Source organism: Chironomus tepperi, unplaced genomic scaffold (genome assembly GCF_022539635.2).
Source record: "Chironomus tepperi strain 1889 unplaced genomic scaffold, CSIRO-AGI_Ctep_v1 contig_172, whole genome shotgun sequence".
Classification (NCBI taxonomy): Eukaryota; Metazoa; Arthropoda; class Insecta; order Diptera; family Chironomidae; genus Chironomus; species Chironomus tepperi.
Genome location: NW_027226294.1, coordinates 711,550 through 733,256, shown reverse-complemented (window position 1 = coordinate 733,256; position 21,707 = coordinate 711,550). Strand labels below are relative to the sequence as shown.

Here is a 21,707-nt window from a genome sequence, read left to right as displayed (position 1 = left end):
TGGACTTTTTGTAACATGAAAGCATACTAACTGCCTGTTAGGGTATGTTCGAATATGTTTCTTACTAACAAATTTCGTTTATGGTAGCGATCATAATTTGAGTAAAGATCATATTTCCTTACTAACCTGGCCGTATATATCAAATGTGATCAATGACCTCTTATAAGCTGATATCCCTGGCCTGAAGCTGCTCTATCAATACCAAGTAAGGGTCATAAGACTTTATATTATACAGTATCTTAACGACCCTAGTCATTTGCTTCAAGATGCTAAATAACAACACAGATTCAATCACTTATATACACATACTGAAAGAGATCCAGCGAGCTTACTCTTTTATGCTCCACAAAAATCCCGAAAACAATAGAAGAACGAATGTTAAAAATGGCAATAAGCTACGATTATCAAATCACAGTAGATAATAAAACACTTAAAAAGAAATTTATGATAGTCTTTGTGGCTTCAATGAGCATTCTTTGTAATATGAGTTGACTTGAGGGAGCGGCACTTGCCTGTCATAACAGCAAAAATGTTGTGGAAAACCAACATGTGAATTTATCGATTCAAAAGTATGAAGGAGAAGGAAGAAGAGAGGAGTAAAGGAAGCAAATACTATTGAAAGTGAATGAGTCAGAGGAAAGTTCCTTCCATTTACGTTTATAAACAAGTAAAAGAATCGATATTTGTACGGTGTACACTTATTTAGTTTGCTTTAGTATTTCGCTCGATTATGTGCAATTTTGAAATATTTTTAGTGAAATTATTTTTTAAGAAAATTTGAAGCTACAGATAAATTATGATTAAGGTGGAAAAATGCTGCATGTGTGTGAGATTATCAAACTTTGCAATAGTGCTGGGCAGCATATACTCATTTCTCAGTTTCACACTCGTTCTGATCATTGGAAGCTTTTTATTGAATTATGATAATTTGACGTCCTCATTCTATGAAAAGGAGGACTTTGATAGCGTCCGGATAGCAACATTTTTGGAGAAATGGAAGAATGGTAATGGATATAACTTTTTTGGAACTGACAGAACTTAATTAAATTATTTTTTTGTGTCTTAAAGTTGTGGTTACGATCCTAATTATATACATAAGTCTTCAAGCATTAAGCTTCATGAGCTCATTAGCACTTGTATGTGGAACAATTCATGTAAGACTTAATATCACACTTTCATTAATGCCGTACCTAAATTCTTCTAATTTCAATTCTAGAAACGTCCAAAACTCATAATATCCTGGTTAGTTATACAATCATTCATAATTTTATTTTGGATATTCGCATCATTTGCAACAAATGACTTTTACATGCTTCTTTATACATTACTAACGATATACTTTTGGGTATGCATTTATTCACTATATACCAATATGAATCTCCACTTTTATAGATATAGCGATTCATTTTATGGAATACAAAATGTTTAATTAAGAACATATCGCACATGAATAACTAATTAAATTGTGTATATTCGGAACTAATATATCAATTAAAGTCAAAGTTTTAGAGCAATAAACACTTTGAAGCCTTACACATTCCATTAATATCAGTGAGAAAGAAATTGGAAAATAATAAAGTATTAAATATCATTGACTATAAAATAAGCAAATATTGATTATTTTTTGCAATTAATAGTTGATTCCGTTCAGTCATCATCTTCGTCAAATGGATTTGAGGAAATTGGCGGCGACTTAACAATCACTTCTTCTGCTTCATCTGTTATGAAAATAAGATATATGAAAAAAGCCATTAGTTACGAATGAAGAAGGAAGCTTACCTGTATCAGCAAAGGGATTAAGCTTGTCATCATAATTAACATCATCCTTAAACGGATTTTTATCATCATCCGACTCATCGTCAAATGGATTGTTTGTTATTGGATATGCTGCCTTAATTTCTTGTTTTTCTCGTTGAGGCGGCTGCTGTGTTGGCAATGGAACCTTTTTCGGTGGAACTTGTTGACGTTCAACTGGTTTGCTTGGTTTATAGCTTTGTTCTTGTAATCTCATACGACCTTCTGACATTTGAGGCTTATGCTCAACATTTGTTCGTAAATTTTCCTCTAATCGCATCTTCGCTTCAGATATATTTGGAAGTGGCTTGTCAACTTGACGTGCCGGTAAATTCTTTCGACTGATATTAATATCTTCAAGTCTTTCTCGAGTCTCATCCTCATCGTCTGATAACAGCACAATTTTATTGAATAAGCCATGCGAGAAATATTCAGCAATAACAGAAAATTGTTCATGTGTGCTCTCAAGCTTTTCTTGAAATACATGATTCTTATTCCTACTTTCATTTTGGACATGCATCATGTCAAGTAATTGACTGTTCTTTTTCCTACAGACCATACAATCCTTTTCAGTTTCAGAGAAGCTTCTTATACAATCCATATGAAAAGAGTGCTTGCACAGGAAGAAAATCGATGGAAAGCTTAATTGTTGATGACAAGCATCACATAAACTGCTACGAAATTCTATTGCTTCTTTATTAATTGTGTCAATATTGTTCTTTAGTTCCTCAGATTCTGAATGATACTTTTCAGCCGATTCTCGATCTTTACGAATAAAGTCATCTTCTTTTTGGAATATTTGCATAAAGTAGCTGCGGACAGTCGATAAATTTGGTCCATTATCAATTGATGTCAATACATTCAGCACTTGAAGTGGCGACTGAAGCTTCTCACTAGCAATAACTTGTAAAGTTTCTTGTAGAAATGATGATGGAACTTGATTGCATGACTTGAGACCATTTAAAGTCGCAAGCCAAATTGATGAATCTGTTGTTCCTAATCGTTTACATAAAGTATATAAGCTTGGAAAGTCCTTAGTATTCAAATAGTGTCGCACAATTAAATTGTATAATTTTTTCTCTTCATAAATCAGCATAGCACCAAGCCAAAATTCATATGTCTGACACAAAACAAGCACATGATTACCATCGTAAAACTGACTGTAATTTTTAATCAGTTCCACTAATCGTTGTTCAAGACCAGCTCGTTCATTTGATGGATTTTGTGACATTTTCCACAACATTAAATAATGCTCAATAAGTGAATTGTATAAAAAGTTTGAGGATGTTGGGAGATTTCTAATCAAGTACTCAATGTAGTCAATCAACTGCTTAGAATCACTAAACAAGTGAATAAAATCCTCAGGAGTTGCTTGTTCTCTATCGTCCATAAAACCTCCATTTCGGTAATTAATTGTAAATATGTCTTGATCTTCTTGTTCCTTTAAGGTAGACTCATCACATTTTTTTGCGACATAATCAGTACAAAGCTTTTTGAGGAGAATAATCATCTTTTGAGGGACATGATCCATTAATAAGCTTCCATATTTCATGATGTTCTTCTCAGCATCATCGTATGACAGCTTACTTAAATATTCAACAACATTTTCGTATTCTTTAAGATCCTCAATCATGATACTAATGGCGTGATTATGCTTCTCATTAAATTTAGCTAACTTTAATGCTTGATCTATGCATGATTTCCTACAAACACTAATTGCAACATCAATATCAAAGTGATTTTGTCGATAATTTTCAAGGAATGATTTAAGCTCATCAATTCTATCTAGGCGTGTAAAGCAATTTAATAATAATGTTGTATGATCAGTCGATGCTTTGCCTTCCTTATGGATACTTTGGAGATAATCAGTCAAATATTGTGTATGTCGAGAATCAAGAAAGCGTCGAATGACATAAGAAGGTTCTAAATATCCAATTGTCTTAATATACTGTTCAACAGCACTCGAAAAGTTTCCTTTTGTATATAAATGATCACCATAATTCTTAAAAATGTCTGACAAGCCTTCAGCATCATATTGATTATTTTTAGCTATTTTTACAGCAGTGTCATACATATTCTTCTTATAGAGAGACTGCAATTTACTTTGAAGATCTTTTTCATCAAGATGATACATAATCTTATTCTTTGTCAATACAAAGCACGTTCCAAACTCAACAAACACTGACGATATAACTTCCGTTTGCGTTGTAAACACAATAAATCGATTGTTGACATCAATTACTGTCAATGTATATGGTTTGGTTTGTAAAGGATTTTCCATAATAGGACATGTCACCATTAATAGATGATTTCGGAACCATCGTATTAGTACTTTTCTACCTTCGAATGCATAACATGGAGCACGTCCTTCAGGTGTATAGCAATAAATAGCATCGTCTCGACCGACCATAAAATATCCTTCAGAATTACTCGATTGTTGTAACCAGCAACAGTTTGTTGCAATATTTGGACCATTAGTGTCTAGCACGTTCTTAATCTCTTTATCTCGACTATGTATGGTGTATAGATATACTCCAGAATCAGAACAAACAAACATGTGTGATATTTTCCCAACTTGCTTAAATGTAATTCCTTTAATGGATGCCGTACCAAATGTTAAATTTTTGACATTCTTTGCTTTATCACGTGAAATGTCTCCTTTATAGAGAGTTACGTTTCCTCTCTCGAATCCAATCGCCAAGTTCTGTCCATTTTCAGAAACTGCTAATGCTGTTGCACGCTGTAAATTCGTCTTTACATTTCGGATGCACGCTGGAACTGATTTGTTTAATTTATTTAAATTCCATACTTTGAACTCTGGAAGTGAATCTGCAGTTTCGTCGGTCTATAGAAAGATATCCATTATAAGATCACATTAATTACATCCTTTGAAGCTACTTACACCTAAAGTAACAAGCAGATTATTTTGTGATGACAGCTCACAGTGAGATATTGTGTTATGGGCTTTAAATGAATAGGAATCACGGAAATTCTTTGGAAACACATGAATAAATCCACTAGTATCTCCCAAGATTATTTGACTGCTTCCTGAAGTTGAACATACAATATCTGAATCCTGTGAACAAAAAGAATAAATTTAGGATGAAGAATAAATTAAATATTGTATAATTTACCGATAAGATGTTTGAGAATGTATCTTGATCACCATATTGCTTTAATTCAAAAAAATTAAATTTCCTCCACTGTAAATTAATAAAAATGAGTCATCAAATTGATAAGAAAATGATTTATTTAAATAAAACTACCTCTAGCATCTTGTATCTTATATTTTCTTGTCTATTGAAAAAAGTTCCTTTTGTTTATGCTATTAAAGTTGTTGGATGTTACGAATTAGTCAGATATTTGATGGAATTAAAGAATATAAAATAATTTTATCAAAACAATTATTCAATTTTGAACACTTTTCACTAATTTCACTGATTTTGATGTCACAATGATGACACAGTCATAAATTAACTTACAATTTATATTTAGATGGTCCAATTCACTTTCTAACTTTGTTTATTAATTAATTATTGTTGAATCGGAAATTTCAATTTTCAATGTTTACATTTATTTTGCAGGGTTGAAACTGTGTTTGAAATTTCTTTAGCCGTTGCATTACACCTTCTTAATAACGAACTGAGATTTCAAAGCTTTATTTTGAAAAAATTTTACCCGTTATAAAAAGATTTATCACTAAAAACTATTTTGGTGCTTACAGCAAATAGCAAAAGCTTGCTGTATCTCGATACTATTGCTCCTACCTGAAAAAAATAATTTTAAATCTTCCCCTAATTTCTGTCATTTTTAAGTGGATAAGTCCAGTTTGAAAATTATTTAGTCAAGACACAATAAATTTATAGTACAAGATTTTAAATTTTTTCTTACCGTTCAATATTTAATTGAACGTTTTTGTGTTCTTTAACGATTAGTTCTTTAACGATGTTTATTCATTCCTCAAACTTGAATCATCAATAGCCTTTCAAATGAAATAATTGGGATTTTCAGTTCTGTTGCACTTCAATTTAAAATTTTTGATTTCTAGTTTGTCGCCCAACTTTTTCCAAGACACCTGAGATTGTGTCGCAACACAAAAGTCTGTCGCAAAGCATAGTAAAGGAATTACATAGAAACTAAGATAATAAATTATTCATAAATGACGTCCATCAATAGGTATTTGGAATTTTTAGAAGTAGAGGATTTTCATACAATAGGGAATTAAAGTAATCAGATATTGGGGATATAAAGAGATATAAAGAGCTGCAAAGCATTAATCAAAAGATGCATGATAAATTTATGCTGCTAATTATGTGCGAAAATTTAATGAAGCAAAAGATTCTTGATGAGCACATAACATTAGCCTGCATCATAATTTAAAAATCCTTCTCGCGATGTAAGAGTAAGAGAAGAAAGAAAAAATTAAGTTAATGTTTCTTTAAAAGCCACAGCAAGAAAAGGGAGAAGAAGGAAAAATTGAAAATAAAACCATATGTTTAAACGTCGAAAAGTCTGCAAATGCATCTTACATGTCTCGCCTCCAACTAATGTAGTTTTCCATTTTTGCCTCATACTCATTCAGACACCACACATAATATGTCAAGAAGGCAAGTTTATGTATAAACTGCAAATGAATGTATAACGCTCAATTAAAGGTATCTTGTTGTCTTCTTTTATGATGATGTTATGACCAAAAAAGTGCAAAAAAAGTATTGAGAAGAAAGGAGACAGTAGAATCAAATAATAAAAATCACAAAAAAAAGCATATTTCATTATGAAAAACGAAAACCTGTGCGAGACGTAGCACGTGCATCATCATAAATGAATCAATTGCAATTCTCATTTCTTCTTTCCTTGTTCTTACAGTTTTGCATTCTCGTTACCAAATAATCATTTAAATCAAACAGAAAAGAATATGATAAAAGGCGAGACGAATGTTGTAAGGATTGATTGCACAGGAAAGAAAACAATGTTTCCAAAAAAAGAGGCACGAACAAAAGACGACGAGAGAGAAAATAATTTACGAAAATAAAACAGAATTGCATAATATTGTCTGGGCTTATCGTTTATCAAATTAAGCTCTCGAACAGGCATTGAATTAAACAAAAAGAATCCATCAGTAGCGCCTCGTGTCTCAACCGTTAAATGCATTAAACATTAGAATCATTTCACGGCTATAAATTCCCATCTGCATATCCAGACCATGTGCATTTGATCATTACTCATTGTATTCAGTAGTGTAATCAGGAACGATTATGCATGCTGCGACCTAAACCCTAAACATTCCTCAGTCACCAAAATCCCTTACTACACCACTGACAAAGCCTCTAAAATTGTTTTGTCTGCATTTGTCGTATGCAGATTTCCCTTGTCGACAAAAACAAACCCCCGAAGACTAATGCCTGCACATTTATCATACCGAACAACCTTCAAAAGCATCGAGAGAGGAGTCAGACGATGGATTCGCTAGTCAGTCTAGCCTATATAATGTTCCTGAATTGTTTTGAGTTAGACAATTGGGTCAAATTCTTTTTCATGCGCAAAACGATTATCCAATTTGTGATTTTCAAAACATTTGCATGACATTGTTTCTTATTTTTAGGAATAAAATGAGAGAGAAAGAAGTCGAGATAATAGAATGAGAAGATTCACATTAATTATGTATTATGTGTGAAGAATCTTTTTATTCCTTCTCTTTTTGGTTATTCATCTTTTTTGGTTTCCTCTTTTTGTCTCATCTTCATTTAAAGTTTGATTATTCTGGTGAGTTGTCAACTGCTTTGCTTTCAATTCTTCATTCATATGACTGTTAAAGAGTACGATATTTCTGAAAAATTATACAAGATGCGCAGTTTGCAGTGATAATTTCTAGAACTGATTTATTAAGTTGTTGCCGTTTAATAACCGCATCATTACATTGGGCTATGTAAAGATTGAAATTAGGAATATTTTGGAATTCTGTGATAACGGAAATTTTGATTTTAAAATTTGATGTGTAAATGATGTGTAAATTATTCAAATATTTAAATCGGAAAATTTTTCAAGTGCCTCAACATAGTTAAGTGAAAATTTTAAGGATTTACCAGTTTATACAAGACTTGAAATGTCTAAGAAGTATCTAAACAACTCGTCAACTCATCTAGCAGCATGGTCAGCGATTGCAGGTAATATACTATTAAGGAAACTTCAAATATTCTCCAAAAACTTTTTCATCAAATCTTCTGAACTGACTTTGTGAGAAATTAAGAAGGTGTTGAAAATCGAATGGATGTGCTTTTTAAATGACTTTATTAAGTAAATTAATCAGTAGTTAATGAAGAAATCATGAATCTAATCAGATTATTGAAATTATATTTTATCCATAAAATCTTATGGATGTACACATAAAATTTGACAGAATTTACAATTGATTATCTGTAGACTGCCTGAACATTTGCGCATATTTAGAAATCAGATCATATCAATTCGATAAAAACAGACACGAAAATTTGCATGATACAAAGTAACCTCAGTATCCATGGATTTTTGTTGCAAATAGACTAAATTTATTTTACAATTCAAACGAGTCAATAGACGAAATCTTATGCGAAAATGGAATCTCTGGAATATGGTCAAATAAATCAAATCGTTGACACTTAAATAATAAGAAAGAATTTTAAAGAGAGAGGAAAGAAGTATTTCCATATGTTAAATATTTTCTCAATATAATTTCCATTATAGACATACGCATATGCTTTGATCTTCTCATTTAGCAATTTATGTAGTCAAATATGGACATCATGAAAAACTTCTTCGTTCCCAAAAAAATTTAATTTAAACAAAATCTAAAATTGAAGTTTTTTATTTTAATTTTAAATTTTCTAGACAGACAAACAAGCGAGATTGAAGAGATTAGAATTGATAATATAATAGAAATAAAAAATACAATAGACTTTGAAAGTCAAACACCTCAATAGAGGACAAGCGTACTATCCATTAAATTTGATATGAGACTTCTAAAGTACGTGATTTTTTTCGGCTGTCAAAAGGAATAGAATTTTGCTCGTGGATAAAAATAATCTTTTTATTAGTTAATTTATTTACATCAGTTCAACGCACTCGGAAATAAATTTATTCTAATTTTTAATGTCACTACAGGAATCTAAATTCCTATTCAACTTATGTTTTTAAAGAGTCATCCTTAAATTACGGAAAATTAGTATGATGATAGGGACTTTTGGAAACATTGCATAGCTGTCAAAAGGGACATTTAAGAAAATTTATAGTAAGACATTCCTCAACCAGCTATTCATGCCTAAGAAAATTTTGTTAAAGTAAGGGGTGATCCATAATATTCAAACAGCCCCAAAACAAATTTCAAGAGGCAATTTAAAGAAAAGGAATCACAATAATTGATGATGAGTGATAAGATTCATTCAGAACGTGTGCCATTTCCTTTTATTTCATTGAGGCCTGTCTAGGCTTCTAAATTATACGACTAGACATTTGCGCTCATTTTTTTTCATTCAATAGATCACAATAGCTACTTACTATAATAAAATGCCATCATTTTACTATTCATTCTTTTCAACTATCTGTTTATCTATCTCTTATATTATGAGCGAGTGAGCGAGCGAACTACCGGATAATATAAGAGAACTATCATATTGCACTACTGAGAAATAAAATTATAAAGTGAAACCTTAAACTCGGTAGAAAATGTTAAGACGCACTTTAGGAACTTAAAATTTGATTTCTTAAAAATGATTCCGATCCCAAATCATTGATGCAAAATAATAATTAACATAATTATTTTGTCACATAGCTTTATGATTGCCCCTAAATGTTGGACGTACTAAGCGAATCTTTCCTTGTATTACATCACTTCTATATCCTAATACATTTGATAAGGAAGTAAGTATTATTTCTTACCAAAGATAATACATTAGCCTTACAATATTTAATGGCAAGTGTACATTTTTCAAATAGATATTCGGTTCCTAACCAGCGATGCTACAGATGGCGATATTGTCATTCAAGTCTTCAGAATACTGTATAATCCAGAGGGCAAAGTGAATTCTTTTGGTGTAAAATAATTTTGATTTGTAACGATTAGTCTCCTTTAACAAGTGGAACAGACTGCGATGAGCCTCATGTCAAGTCCAGTCTAATCAAAAACTTTATATTCGTAGAGCTTGTCATAATGTGTCAACTTTTTTACTAGACATTGAGTCGACTAATCGCAGTCTGTTCCACTCGGTTTCATTATCTCAGACATTCGACATTAATAAATATTTAAGAACAAACATTCAACAGTGAAAAGTAAGGCACCTGACACAAGTCAAACTGATCGCTTATATTATCTTTATTGCACACAAGATGCGCTAATAACTTCAATGAATAAAGTTGACGATAATAAAGGCATGTGTGTAATCATACTCAGTACATCGCAGATCATCGCATAGTCTACTTCGCGTCTAAAATTCTAAATTAGAATAATTTGAAAAATAGATTCTGTCTTCAACTCATGCATATATGCTAACATATGAGTTGTATGTGAAATGACTAATAGCTTGAAACAGATTTAATCGATGGTTTTAAAAATAAAACATAGAAAAGGAGAAGAAAAAAAATGTGGAATAAAATATTTATTTAAATTTTCATTTTAAACCGCGACGATATTTTGCTTAGATCAAAAAAAAGAACCAAATTTATTCCTTATAAATAATTTAAACAGCACAAAAAATAAACGGCAGAGATTCAAATGGGAGGGCAATTACATATAAAAAGAGACAAGCCGTATTGAAACTGTATCATTCAGTTTTCACGAAACAAGTTTAAAAGAACGTTCGTAGACATTATATTTAAAAAAAAAAAATAAATAAAAAAAAATCCAAAAAGAAGTGAAAAGAAAAGCAGAAGAAAAGCTTTAGCATACAACTGGCTACTTGTGTAAAATTCTTACGTTATTTTTCCTTCCCGAAAGTTTTTCTTCTCATTAAATACGACGATCGAATCCGTCGTGTCAAGCAAGCAACATAAGCAATTGCATGAGTGTTTGTTCTGTGTTTGCCTCTCTAATAATAATACATTTACACAATATATTCTCCAAGAAGGAAAAACGGCCAAGCTATTAGTTATACTTGAGTCTTTGGGAAAGAGAGTTGGAAAAATTAAAAGTTCTGATCGACAAAGAACTAAAATAATTTTTTAATAGATCTAAAGTTTGCTGTGAATTTGAAAAAAAGAAATAAAAAATTTCATTGAAGGAAAAAAAATTGAAAATTGACGACAAAATGGAAATTAAAATTTCGTCTATAATTTTGACAATTATTACATTAAAAATTATTGTGGCAACTCCAGTTAATAAAAATAACAATAATAATATAAACAATAATGAAAATTCGCAGACAGTTGTTAGTGATGAAGTGACGGCTTATCCAGATATGCAAAAACTTTATGTTGATCTAACTAATGTGAGTCCTGATGTGTCAAATATTTTACGAAGAAGCCAATTGAACGTTGATCAAATTCGTGAACAACAAGAACGATTAAGACATCGAAATAATATCGAAAATGACAAAAATCGTTATGAAGTCATATCGTCATCTACATCAACGGCACCAATTTCACAAGAGTAAGTGCGTGTTAATATTTTTAGCAAAACCTATATGAGTTAGACTCAATTTTCCATTAATACGAAATTATCTTCGGAAATTTTCACTTTTTATTCCACATTTTTCATTTCTGATGATGCAATTTTATGGAACGAGTTCATCTCATCCTCGCATTTTTCTGTCAAATTTGATTGACTACAAATGTTTTTGATTTTATGAAAATAAATATTCATATTTTTCTTATGATTTCCGTGAAGAATTTTCCGGAAAATTTCAATTTTGTAATTCTTGTTAGACAGTTTTTAAGTAAATCACTAAAAATTTAGTCCTGATTGGATTTTTTTAGAAAATTAGTGAACGAAAAAAATAATATTTTTTATAAGCTTAACTCTTTTAAATTTTTTGTTGCAACCCTGAATTTAATCCTTAATTAAATATTTGATAGACCTAAATTTTGATAAAACTAAAAATCAGAATAAGAAATTTATGACACAGCTCGAAGTTGACTATAATTCTATATTTGATCGATCCTACTTCCCCATTAAAAATCCGAATCGACTTCGAGTTCTGCTAAAAAAAGAGGAACAAATTAAACATTTTCTTACAAAAATCATTTTAATTTCTTATTTATCAGTTTTATTATTTTTTAAATCCAATTCCTACAGCTATTTAATAATTCAAATAAGTTTTTCGATTTTTGATTTTCAAAAATTAAATCTTATGTATATTCAAGTCTAGTTTTCAATTGTGAAAATTCACGTCATAATCTATGCGAAATATCTAAACACAATTCAGAGCAAGGTTCTCTAGTCAAATATTGGCCAAAGTCTAAATCACGTCGACCTGGCGCCTGGCGATTTTTCGCCATTTTTACGCCGTGTGCTTTTCTGGATATCCATTTTAAATATAATTATCAATAACCTCAAAACTTAATATTTTTATGTTGTCGTAGAACTTTTTCATAATTATCTGGAAAAAATCAAGCATTATAGAATTGTTTTACTTTCATTAATTTTTTAATAATTTGTAATTCTATCACTTTACAAAAGAATTTAAAAATTTATATCAAGTTTCTTGGGGACACAAAATAGCGATCGTTAAAACGTGAAACAATGTCATAACAATTTCCACTACTTCCAGTATAGTCTAGTTCAGTGTCAAAACAATAACAAAATTTTGTAAATATTTTAGTCAATTGTGTATATTTGAAACTAAAATCTAGAATGTTGGAGGTATAGGTTCTAGGTTTCTGATTTCCAAAAATTCAGACAATCTTGAGATGTCTCGATCGCGATCCAGTGTCGAAAACCCTTAACTGAAAGTTCTCACTTTTAAATTTCTTTGGTCTCAAACAATACGATCTCGATTATGTAATACAATGAAACAAAAATCCTGAATTCTCAAACGATCATCTACCCATAAAAAAATAATTTTTTAATTCTATTGAAATTTAATTCTTGTGGAGGAAATATTTTGAGGCATTTCAAGTTACAAACGACGAATCCTCAAACAAAATGAAATTGAAATCAAAGCTTGACTAAGAAATGAAATTGCACCATAAAGACATGAATGAAAATCTATGACGATACCAGAAGCGGCAATTAAAAATTAATAACTTACTGTCTAGAAAATAAGTCCATATGATGAAGCGAATGCTACTTAGACTTTTCTCAGACATCTTGATGCAAAAGCATGCATTCCAGGCATTTTATGTATATGTATAGCTTAGATAAAATTGACGTACTATGCAAAATATTTTCTTCTTCATTACTTGCATATTTTCTTGATTATGCCAAGTGTCTTTCCAAGAGATGCCAATTAAACTATTTCTATGTCTCTTCTACTTCATTCTAATGCTTCAAAAATACTGCTTTTTATGCTGACTGTGACATTTTTCAATTGATTCATTAGAAACTTTAGTGTTGAGTCTAGTATTAAAAAAATTGCGCTTAGATCAACGGACTTGACTAGAACGACAATCATATTTTTGTCAAATCACAAAAAATAGTGCATTCCGTCAGTCGTGAAATGCCCTTGAAATAATTATATGTCCGAATAATGATATTTTAATGAAAACATTAAAACGGAGTAACCTGTTGAGCGCAATTGCCCTTTTTCCTTTTCTTCTTTACTTTCCTATGTTGTTATACATATTTTTTTCGTCGCAGAACTCCAGACTGTGTTACATACAATACACTGTACTTACTTACTCACTATACGCTTCAATTGAATGTGCATGAAATGTACATAAAATAAAAAAAAAAATTGCATGAACTTGAACTTGACAGTTTTGCCATGGTTGTCTGTGAAATTCTCTCCATAATCTTCTTTTTATGTTCCTTCGTTATGTACGATGATAAGCGAGCAGTAAAGTTATTGAATTGAATTCTTAGAAACGCATTTAATGTTGTAATGGTCAGTGATACTTTACGCTGTTTAAGCATTAATTTTGCATGAACTACATATTTAATAGTATGTGATTGCTAATTATCATGGAGTCACTCAATACATTCAAAACTCAAAAGTAGGAATGTTATGACTATTTGCTTTGGAGGTAAAGTGTTCATAGCAGATTGTTAGTTTAGAATCGAGTTCCATTCCAAGAAATACCAAAAATATTAAACCTTAACATTATGTACCCCTGACAAGCAATCCAACCGTACAAAGTGAATGTTGCAAACTTCATTACAGAACTGCCCTATAAACCTCCACTGTGATATGAAGTCAGTGTAATGCTGTCTCTTCTCTTATTTCCTCCGTTCCTCCTCCATTGGACATTTATTATTATATTTTTTTTTTTCATTTTGTCATTTAAATGCATCAGCTTGCATGACACATTTTGGGGCAGACGACGATAAATGTTATATTGTTATGTATAGATATTTTTACAAGGCAATGAAGCAATGAGAAGAAGAATGAATGATAAAGTAGACATGAGAGAGAAGTCAGAGCGTCTGGAAGGAGCAGGAAATGTATGCAGATTTTGACTCGCGAAGAAGAAATAAAAAAAAATTTTCTTTGGTTTGGGAAAAAAGAAGTCGACTTCATAAATTTTTTTTTACTTACTTACCAAACTTTATATGCCTACACATAATTCTTATTCTTAAAAATAAATAAAAATTGAAATAACCACCACGGGAACAAAGGTATCTCCCAAAAAAAAAAAATTTATTTGTATAAATTTACCAACCAGACAGTACATTCATGAACGAAAAGAAAATAAAAACATTAAAAAGATGGCATGATTAATGTTCCATCATTTCTGAAAATGCAACATAAATGCATTAATGCTTTCTTACCAAAAAAAATCTGAAAAAATTAAAGTGCATACATAAAGAGCACTTTAAATGCATTGTAATTTTTATGGTTTGTTTTTGTTATTACTTGTGAATAATTTCTTCTCATTCTTATTCATCAATGTGTCTGCCTTAAATTTTCAGTGTCCCATTACTTCTCGTGAAGTTAAAGTGCACAGTGGCAAATTGAATTTTTTCTTTTTATTCCATTTTTTTTCGTCTTTTTTTAACGATTCCTCCTTCTTTAGTGGTGCTACTGCTTATTGTCTTAAACTATATTTGAATTTCTTCGCTCTTTTTCCTCCTTTTTTTATGCATTCTAAGTACAATGAATGTGCATTGTACAAAAATGGTAAACCTCAGAGCCTCAGTACATTCATGCATATAAAATGTAATGAATTGCAATTGCATCCTTTCCTTAAATTATATTTATTTTTTATGCATTATGAACTTAACTTTTTTATACATTTTTTTTTTTTTTTCATGAAATAAGACGAAAAAAGAATAAATGCCAGACAGTAAAATTAAAAGTACATTTCTGTTCGCTAGAACATGCCCTTTCTTGCCATATTAAAATGCATTTTTCGTGTACACTTCTTTTTTTATTATTACTTAATGCATTTATGCATCGAATCGAGTCTGAAAAAAATGATTGCACACACGTGAATCACTTAGTTGGTTATGTGCTGCTGCTCCTACTGCTCTTTTGCTTATCAATCGCTTTGTTGAGAATATTTAAAAGTAAATTTTGGTACTGAATATCTTTTTTCGTTTGCCCATGCAATGTCTATACAGCATACTAATGTTTTTACATACTGAAGATTGAATAGGAGTCAGAGTAAGGGAAAGAGACACTGATAAAGACTGATAAAAAAGTACAAAATGAGATGAAAAGAAGAAATCATAAAAGGAAGAACAAGTATGAATTTTAGCATAAAATTTGGATTTATGGCGCAAAATATATTTAGATTTATTAAGAATATATTTGAAGATTTTCTTGGAACCTCATTTATTGGTCGAAATGATTTAGATTTTTTTGCATCAGGAACACAGTAAATTCTTTATTCTTCAAAATAAACTATCCATGAAGAACGTCCTAAGATTAGTCGACCATATGTCTTGTTATAAACCTGACATTTATGTAACTTGTCAAGAAATACAGGGAATATAGGGACAGGTAGCCGACAGGAAAAGTCTAACAAATTTCAAGTTTAATAGTAGATATGCGGTCGACTTATTGCAGCCAGACACATGACTCCTTATTTCTCACAAATGGCAATTTCGCGTCTTACCGTTAACATGGCACCGATGCTCTCGCAAACACATTATGCTGTTCGGGAATGCCTTATGGGTTTCTAAAAAATGACTCACAGATTCAACTGATTGAAGTCAAATCACATCACTTTGTGTGCTTTATAATGCAAAAAAATCTGCTCAGCAATGAGGTAGAGCATGCATTTTTAGCAACGAATGACTCAAATAGGAAGTTTTATTTTTCTTTTCCTTCTTATAGAAGAAACGCTGGTAGACATACACGATAATAGAACGAGTGAGAGAAAAAATAAACATTCTTTAGATGGCAAGTGATGTCTGCAGTCTGGAGAGCGTAAAAATACTCGATTATAAAAAAAAGTATCCGTTAAATCATTGTCACTTATTATTATCGTGTCTAGCCGCTGTTTCTGTTTTATTATGTATTTTAATAAAAAAAATCATCATCATAGATTCTATTCGCTGAGACTATGCACAGGAGTGAATATTTGATTGTGAGAATTTTTTTTCTCTCTTCGCATGAGGCAAGAATGAAAGTGATGATGCATCTGGCTGTTAAATATTTCCATTGGAATTTATCCTTGACTTATCATGAATTTTTTTTCTCTTCTGTCTATTTTTTTATCCGTCTAGCAATGAAGAAAATTACCGTCTGCTGAAAATTCAATCAGAATTAGAAGCAACATTACGTAATTCGGAGCCTGAGCAACAAGTATCAGCAATGAAATTTGAGAAACCACAATTTGAATATGCATTTGCGGCTGCTTGTAGGTGTCACTCTTAATTTTATCTTTGACAATCATTATTATGTATTCTAGAGACATGGAATCTGATGACGTATTTAAATATTTTCTAGGTGAAATTCCACGACACATGAATATTACAAAATGGTTTGATACCCCAACATGGAATATTATGTTTAAGCCAATCTACAGACGTTACAACGTCCTTTCTTCAACGATAAGGTATGTTTTAATGAAAAGAGCTGCATAGCAACTTAACAAGAGCTGCTGCATGATATTTTAATAACCATGTCTGGTCCCATGCGACTTGCAATTTTCATGCATTTACATATTTTTCTCAATAATTATTCAACAGACTTTACAAAATCAAAAAGGATGAAGATGTGTCTGTGTCAAATGAATGTGATATGATGCAAAATAAGATGTACACCCTTAGTGTCTCTGTTTATATTCGTAAACGAAGTAAGTGCTTTCGTGACTTGAAATAAAAATAATTTTCATAATTTTAACTAATTTTCATAATTTCTGTCCTCAGAGGAAATCACTAAGAAGATTATTTTTACAAGAGTGATTCAAGCTTCATTTGTTGGATGGGTTGAGGTTGATGCATTAGGAACACTTTCATTTTGGGATCAAGCCAAAAACAATCATGGTATCGCTGTGGAAATTTTTGATGAAAATGATCAGCCATTAGATGCACGAGAGCATTTTAGGCTACAAAGTTGCGATCAGGCAGGTAAGAGTGTGGATTTTCGATGTTTTTTTTTATTAACACAATGCCCTTTAATTGAATCAATTAAATCATATAAACGCCATTCATTTTATTTCCATCAAAAGTCATGTATATCTACAAACAAACAACCAAAACATGTATTCAATCGTAAATATTTCAATAGCAATGCGAAAAAAAGCATTTTGAGCATCAAATTAATGTCGAGACAAACATTTTCTGACGAAATACATTTGAAACATTCCGCGAAATTAGAAGCGACGAAAAAAAAAATTATTTACGACGGACTTCACGAAAGAATAAGAATTTTAAAAAGGTTATGAAATCTGAAATTACTGGAATACCGGACATAATACAATTTCTACTTAATTGCGTCATTACGCTTCTAAATAGAACATGTCTTACTTCTTTCCCTTTCATTCATTTACTCATTCATTCATTAACCCATCCATTCACAAAAACAGTTTAGTTCTCTTCTCTCGAAACTCCACAATACTTCCTTGTAAGTAGGTGTGTTGAGGTTGTAAAATAAACTATATACAGTTTCATTCAAAGTCCATATCTCTCTCTACATAGATCCAATTTCATAAACTCTTTTCTTCAATATTGAATTGACTTTAGTCACCCTCGGGAAATAATTTTTTTTTGCTCCTCTTTCTATCCATTCTTACTTTTAAATATGTATATATCCATATATGTATATATATATGACAGCGGATCAAATTCGCTCTTTTCCCGAAATTAAAAACATGTGAATAGCAAAAAAAACAAACATATTTCTGGCGGGAGCCGCGATGTAATTTTATTTAACAAAATTTAATTGAGTCATCAAAAAATAATGAAGTGAATTGAAATACGAAATAGGCGAAGGAGGTTTGGAAGTTGTGGCAGACTAACAGCTTTAAATATGATATTTTGTTGTTTCGTTTTCGTGTGTTTTATTTTCACTTCCAATAATACTCACATGCATGAAAAGATGATGCTTTGTTTTTATTTTGTTATTTTGATTTTATTAATCTCATTTTTCCATTCATTCCATTGATGATTGTGCAATATTTGTTTTGATTTGGATTCAATTTTCATTTTATATGAATTAAATTTTCTCACGAATATCCAAAATGAATTTGTTACTTAATTTCTAATTCTTCTTTTTCACACAGATGCTCCAATCCTCCCATGGGGCGCCTTCAAATTCCTCGTCAAGCACGAAACAGGATCAGACTCCGATACTCTTGTTAAAGGATTCCAACAAATGTATAAGTAAGTCTACCTTCATTTTATTAATGATTTTGTCTCATAATTAATCTATATAATTTAATAAAACCTTCCAGTAACCCGAGATTAGATATTATCTCTTCGACACCACCAATCTATGAAAACAACTATTTAGGATCAAAAAATAACAATAAACGTAACAATAACAATGATATTCAACAAGATCAACCTGCTCAAAATAATCGACCGCAACGACACATTCGACATGAGAATCATCATAAGCATCATGTTCATAATGAAAATAAAACAACGCTTTTGAAAAACAAATTCCACAAAAGAAAAGAACACATGCATCGGGACGAGAACAGTACGACTGGCGAGACATAAAAAATATGTTATGCATTTTTAATAATTTAGGTCACATATAAGTATTTTTAAGATGTTTCCCTTTGTTAACATATGAGAATCACTTTGTCTTGGGTCTGGTTTCTTCCTCAAAATAATGTTGAAACAACAGCGACCTTTAAAATGCATCATTTACAGACTATATACCATAAGTACAATGAGTTTAATTTGAATCTTCCTATGAATCTCATTAATGTTCATTTCTATAAATTCTGAATACTCCGTAGATGTCTTAATTATTTACAAATTATTTAAAAAGAAAATCATCTAATAATATTTTTAGAAGATATCATTCCTCAGGATAGAATACACATTAAAAAATCAAAACATGCTAATTATGAAATTTTTCGGTTTTTACATAAAGGGGCCATTTTAGAATATTCAAGACCAATGGCCTCTAACTATAATTCGCAAGAATCAACTAAAATTTTCATTCAAAATTATGAGACCATTTAGCAATTTTTTCACTTGCAGCTCTCTTACAAGAGTAGGCAGAATTGGAAATGAACTTCTTTTGTAAATAGTTTTAAAAGTAAATATTACTCAACAATATTTTGCAATTAATTTTTATGCTAGGGGTCGTTCAATTTTTACGTTTGTGGCTTAAACGAAAATTTGCTCGAACAGCAAAGCTCGCTGCTTTGTGCTGCTCGAGTTTGTTTGTAGTTCAATAAAAAAAAGTTGGAACTGAAAGAAAGAGTTAAGTAATAAATGAACGACCTTTTAAATCTTCGTCCGTTTCATTAGGCATTGACTTTTTTTGGAAATAAGATATTAGTGAAGATTTAGTTTCTTAACTTTTAATTTATTTAAAAATTAATAGAAACAATATTTTTAGAATGTAATACGTCTTAATATTTTAATGAATAAACTCTGGAGTCGTTCACAAAGGACATGGAATGATAAATTATAATTTTCGATAATCTATACTTTACAAAAATAAATTGAACATCTTCAGATGATTATTTGCTCTAAATTGTGAACGTCATATGTGAATGATTCCCATGAGATAAATTAAATAATTGTAAATCATGAATTTGAATTAATTTAAGGATTGATGTATAATAGAAATACATGAAATTCTATGCATGATTGTATGCTCATGAATAAATCCTTATTACTTTTACATTCAAAAGAATAACGGATATGAAAACAACTCTAAGTCACATACAAAAATGTATAGATATTGATAAATAATAAACATTTGGTACGAGCAAGTACATAAATTACTTCAAAATGAACAAGAAAATGACTTTTATAAAATCCTAAATCCATTATCAAGTACTATTTAAAATAATATCGAATTTTTGCAAATTAAAAAAATTAACTTAACTTTGCTTAACTTTTTAATACGTCAGATTGGAATTTTATTGAATATATAATATTTGAACAATTAAAAACCAATAGCTTAAAAGCAAGCTCCAATTCATGTTAAATTTATTTTCTATAAGTTGTCAATTTTTTATTTAAATCGAATTACTAGTTGCTTCAGGATTATATAAAAATCACTAAATTATTTTAGATCAATGTTGTCAAATTGTTTGTCGCAGTATAATAATTAACAGATCTCGATGTCGACTCAAGTCGACTTTGTCATACAAAATCTTAGTCGACTTCGACATCTGTTGAATATGGTGTCTGGAAAATATTTCTTGAACCAAATTGTGTTATAGTTTGGACAACCCTGTCTTGGACAAAATAAATTAAAATCAAAAAGCATTAATATCATGAGAAATTACACAAACATATCTGAATTAGAAAAAAATTCAAGTGAAATGCCTATATTAAGACACGATTTAAATGTAAAGAACAGTAATCTAAAAAAGATTCTAATGAAGGCAAAATTGCCGAGTTGGTAATTAATGTACGATTCCCAATGATACAATCCAGCTATCATGCAACTGCCTCAACGAACAACCACTTTATTGGCGATTACATAATAAATGTCATTTACAGATCTTCTATTTTTTCTTTGTATTGCCACAAAGTTCCAAACTGTGTCCATTATAATCTAAACAAATTAGGCATCATAACTTGACAACTGCTGAATAGAGCTGAAAATTAGTTCCTTAATTAATAAATTATGTATTACTTAAATCAAAAAAAAAATAGTAAAAGATGTCTGCTCATTTCATGTCCTTGAAAATAATTATAATTATCATAGATGAACAATAAAAAAAAAAATTAATTTAATTGAGTATAGCTATATAAAAGAAAACGGAGCTTTTTGTTAAGTAAGATTATAAGTTAATGTTGTGTAAATTATATGCTTGTGTGCGTGTTTGTGATAATAATTTTTGTTTGCTGTGTGATTTATCAATGTAATTTTATGTTTATATTATAATTTATGTTAATAAGATTAAAAATAATTAGATATACCTTACTAAATTTACTCTGCAGATACAACATAATTAATGAATAAATATTGTAAAATTTTATTACTAAGAAAACTTTTTTCTCATCTTTTGTGGTTCTATCTGAAAAAGAGTTTGTTTCCTTAATTGAATTGTGCCTGCCAAGTATATAAAAAAATACGTGCTTTTGAGCCTCTGTCTCATTTTAGACTGCACGAAAATAATTAAATCATGAGCTAACTTTTTTTAAATAAAATATTCATAAAATTTTGATAAGTTCACTGCATAAAATTAATTTAAAT

At 30.4% G+C, this 21,707-nt stretch overlaps 2 protein-coding genes across 4 annotated transcripts; one reads left to right on the top strand and one right to left on the bottom strand.

Moving 5' to 3' along the window:
- Positions 1 to 1,237: 1,237 nt before the first annotated feature.
- Vps11 (vacuolar protein sorting 11) lies at positions 1,238 to 5,378 on the bottom strand. The gene is made up of 6 exons (XM_070638363.1): positions 5,277 to 5,378; positions 5,061 to 5,119; positions 4,929 to 4,997; positions 4,697 to 4,870; positions 1,780 to 4,639; positions 1,238 to 1,718 (listed from the first exon to the last, which is right to left on the bottom strand). The coding sequence occupies exons 2-6, from the start codon at positions 5,067 to 5,069 to the stop codon at positions 1,648 to 1,650; spliced, it is 3,183 nt and encodes a 1,060-aa protein (XP_070494464.1). The 5' UTR covers positions 5,070 to 5,119; positions 5,277 to 5,378; the 3' UTR covers positions 1,238 to 1,647.
- Positions 5,379 to 7,924: 2,546 nt separating this feature from the next.
- ana (anachronism) lies at positions 7,925 to 20,315 on the top strand. Of its 3 annotated transcripts, none has more exons than XM_070638329.1 (7): positions 7,925 to 7,958; positions 16,592 to 16,725; positions 16,815 to 16,923; positions 17,057 to 17,163; positions 17,237 to 17,437; positions 18,592 to 18,691; positions 18,763 to 20,315. In XM_070638329.1, the coding sequence occupies exons 1-7, from the start codon at positions 7,942 to 7,944 to the stop codon at positions 19,031 to 19,033; spliced, it is 939 nt and encodes a 312-aa protein (XP_070494430.1). In that variant the 5' UTR covers positions 7,925 to 7,941; the 3' UTR covers positions 19,034 to 20,315. The 3 variants fall into 3 exon arrangements, with proteins under 3 accessions (XP_070494430.1, XP_070494428.1, XP_070494429.1); XM_070638327.1 differs by lacking the exon at positions 7,925 to 7,958 and adding an exon at positions 10,611 to 11,410; XM_070638328.1 differs by lacking the exon at positions 7,925 to 7,958 and adding an exon at positions 10,611 to 11,410 and having other exon boundaries at positions 17,237 to 17,433; positions 18,763 to 18,925.
- Positions 20,316 to 21,707: the final 1,392 nt, after the last annotated feature.

Excerpts from the sequence above, each read along its gene's own strand:
- Vps11 (XM_070638363.1), bottom strand. Across the intron at positions 4,871-4,928 it reads CATTCTCAAACATCTTATCG|GATTCAGATATTGTATGTTC; the intron begins GTAAATTATACA and ends TTTTGTTCACAG. Across the intron at positions 4,640-4,696 it reads ATCTGCTTGTTACTTTAGGT|ACCGACGAAACTGCAGATTC; the intron begins GTAAGTAGCTTC and ends ATCTTTCTATAG.
- ana (XM_070638327.1), top strand. The coding sequence starts at position 11,070 with ATGGAAATTAAAATTTCGTCTATAATTTTGACAATTATTACATTAAAA. Across the intron at positions 16,726-16,814 it reads ATATGCATTTGCGGCTGCTT|GTGAAATTCCACGACACATG; the intron begins GTAGGTGTCACT and ends AATATTTTCTAG. Across the intron at positions 18,692-18,762 it reads GGATTCCAACAAATGTATAA|TAACCCGAGATTAGATATTA; the intron begins GTAAGTCTACCT and ends AAAACCTTCCAG.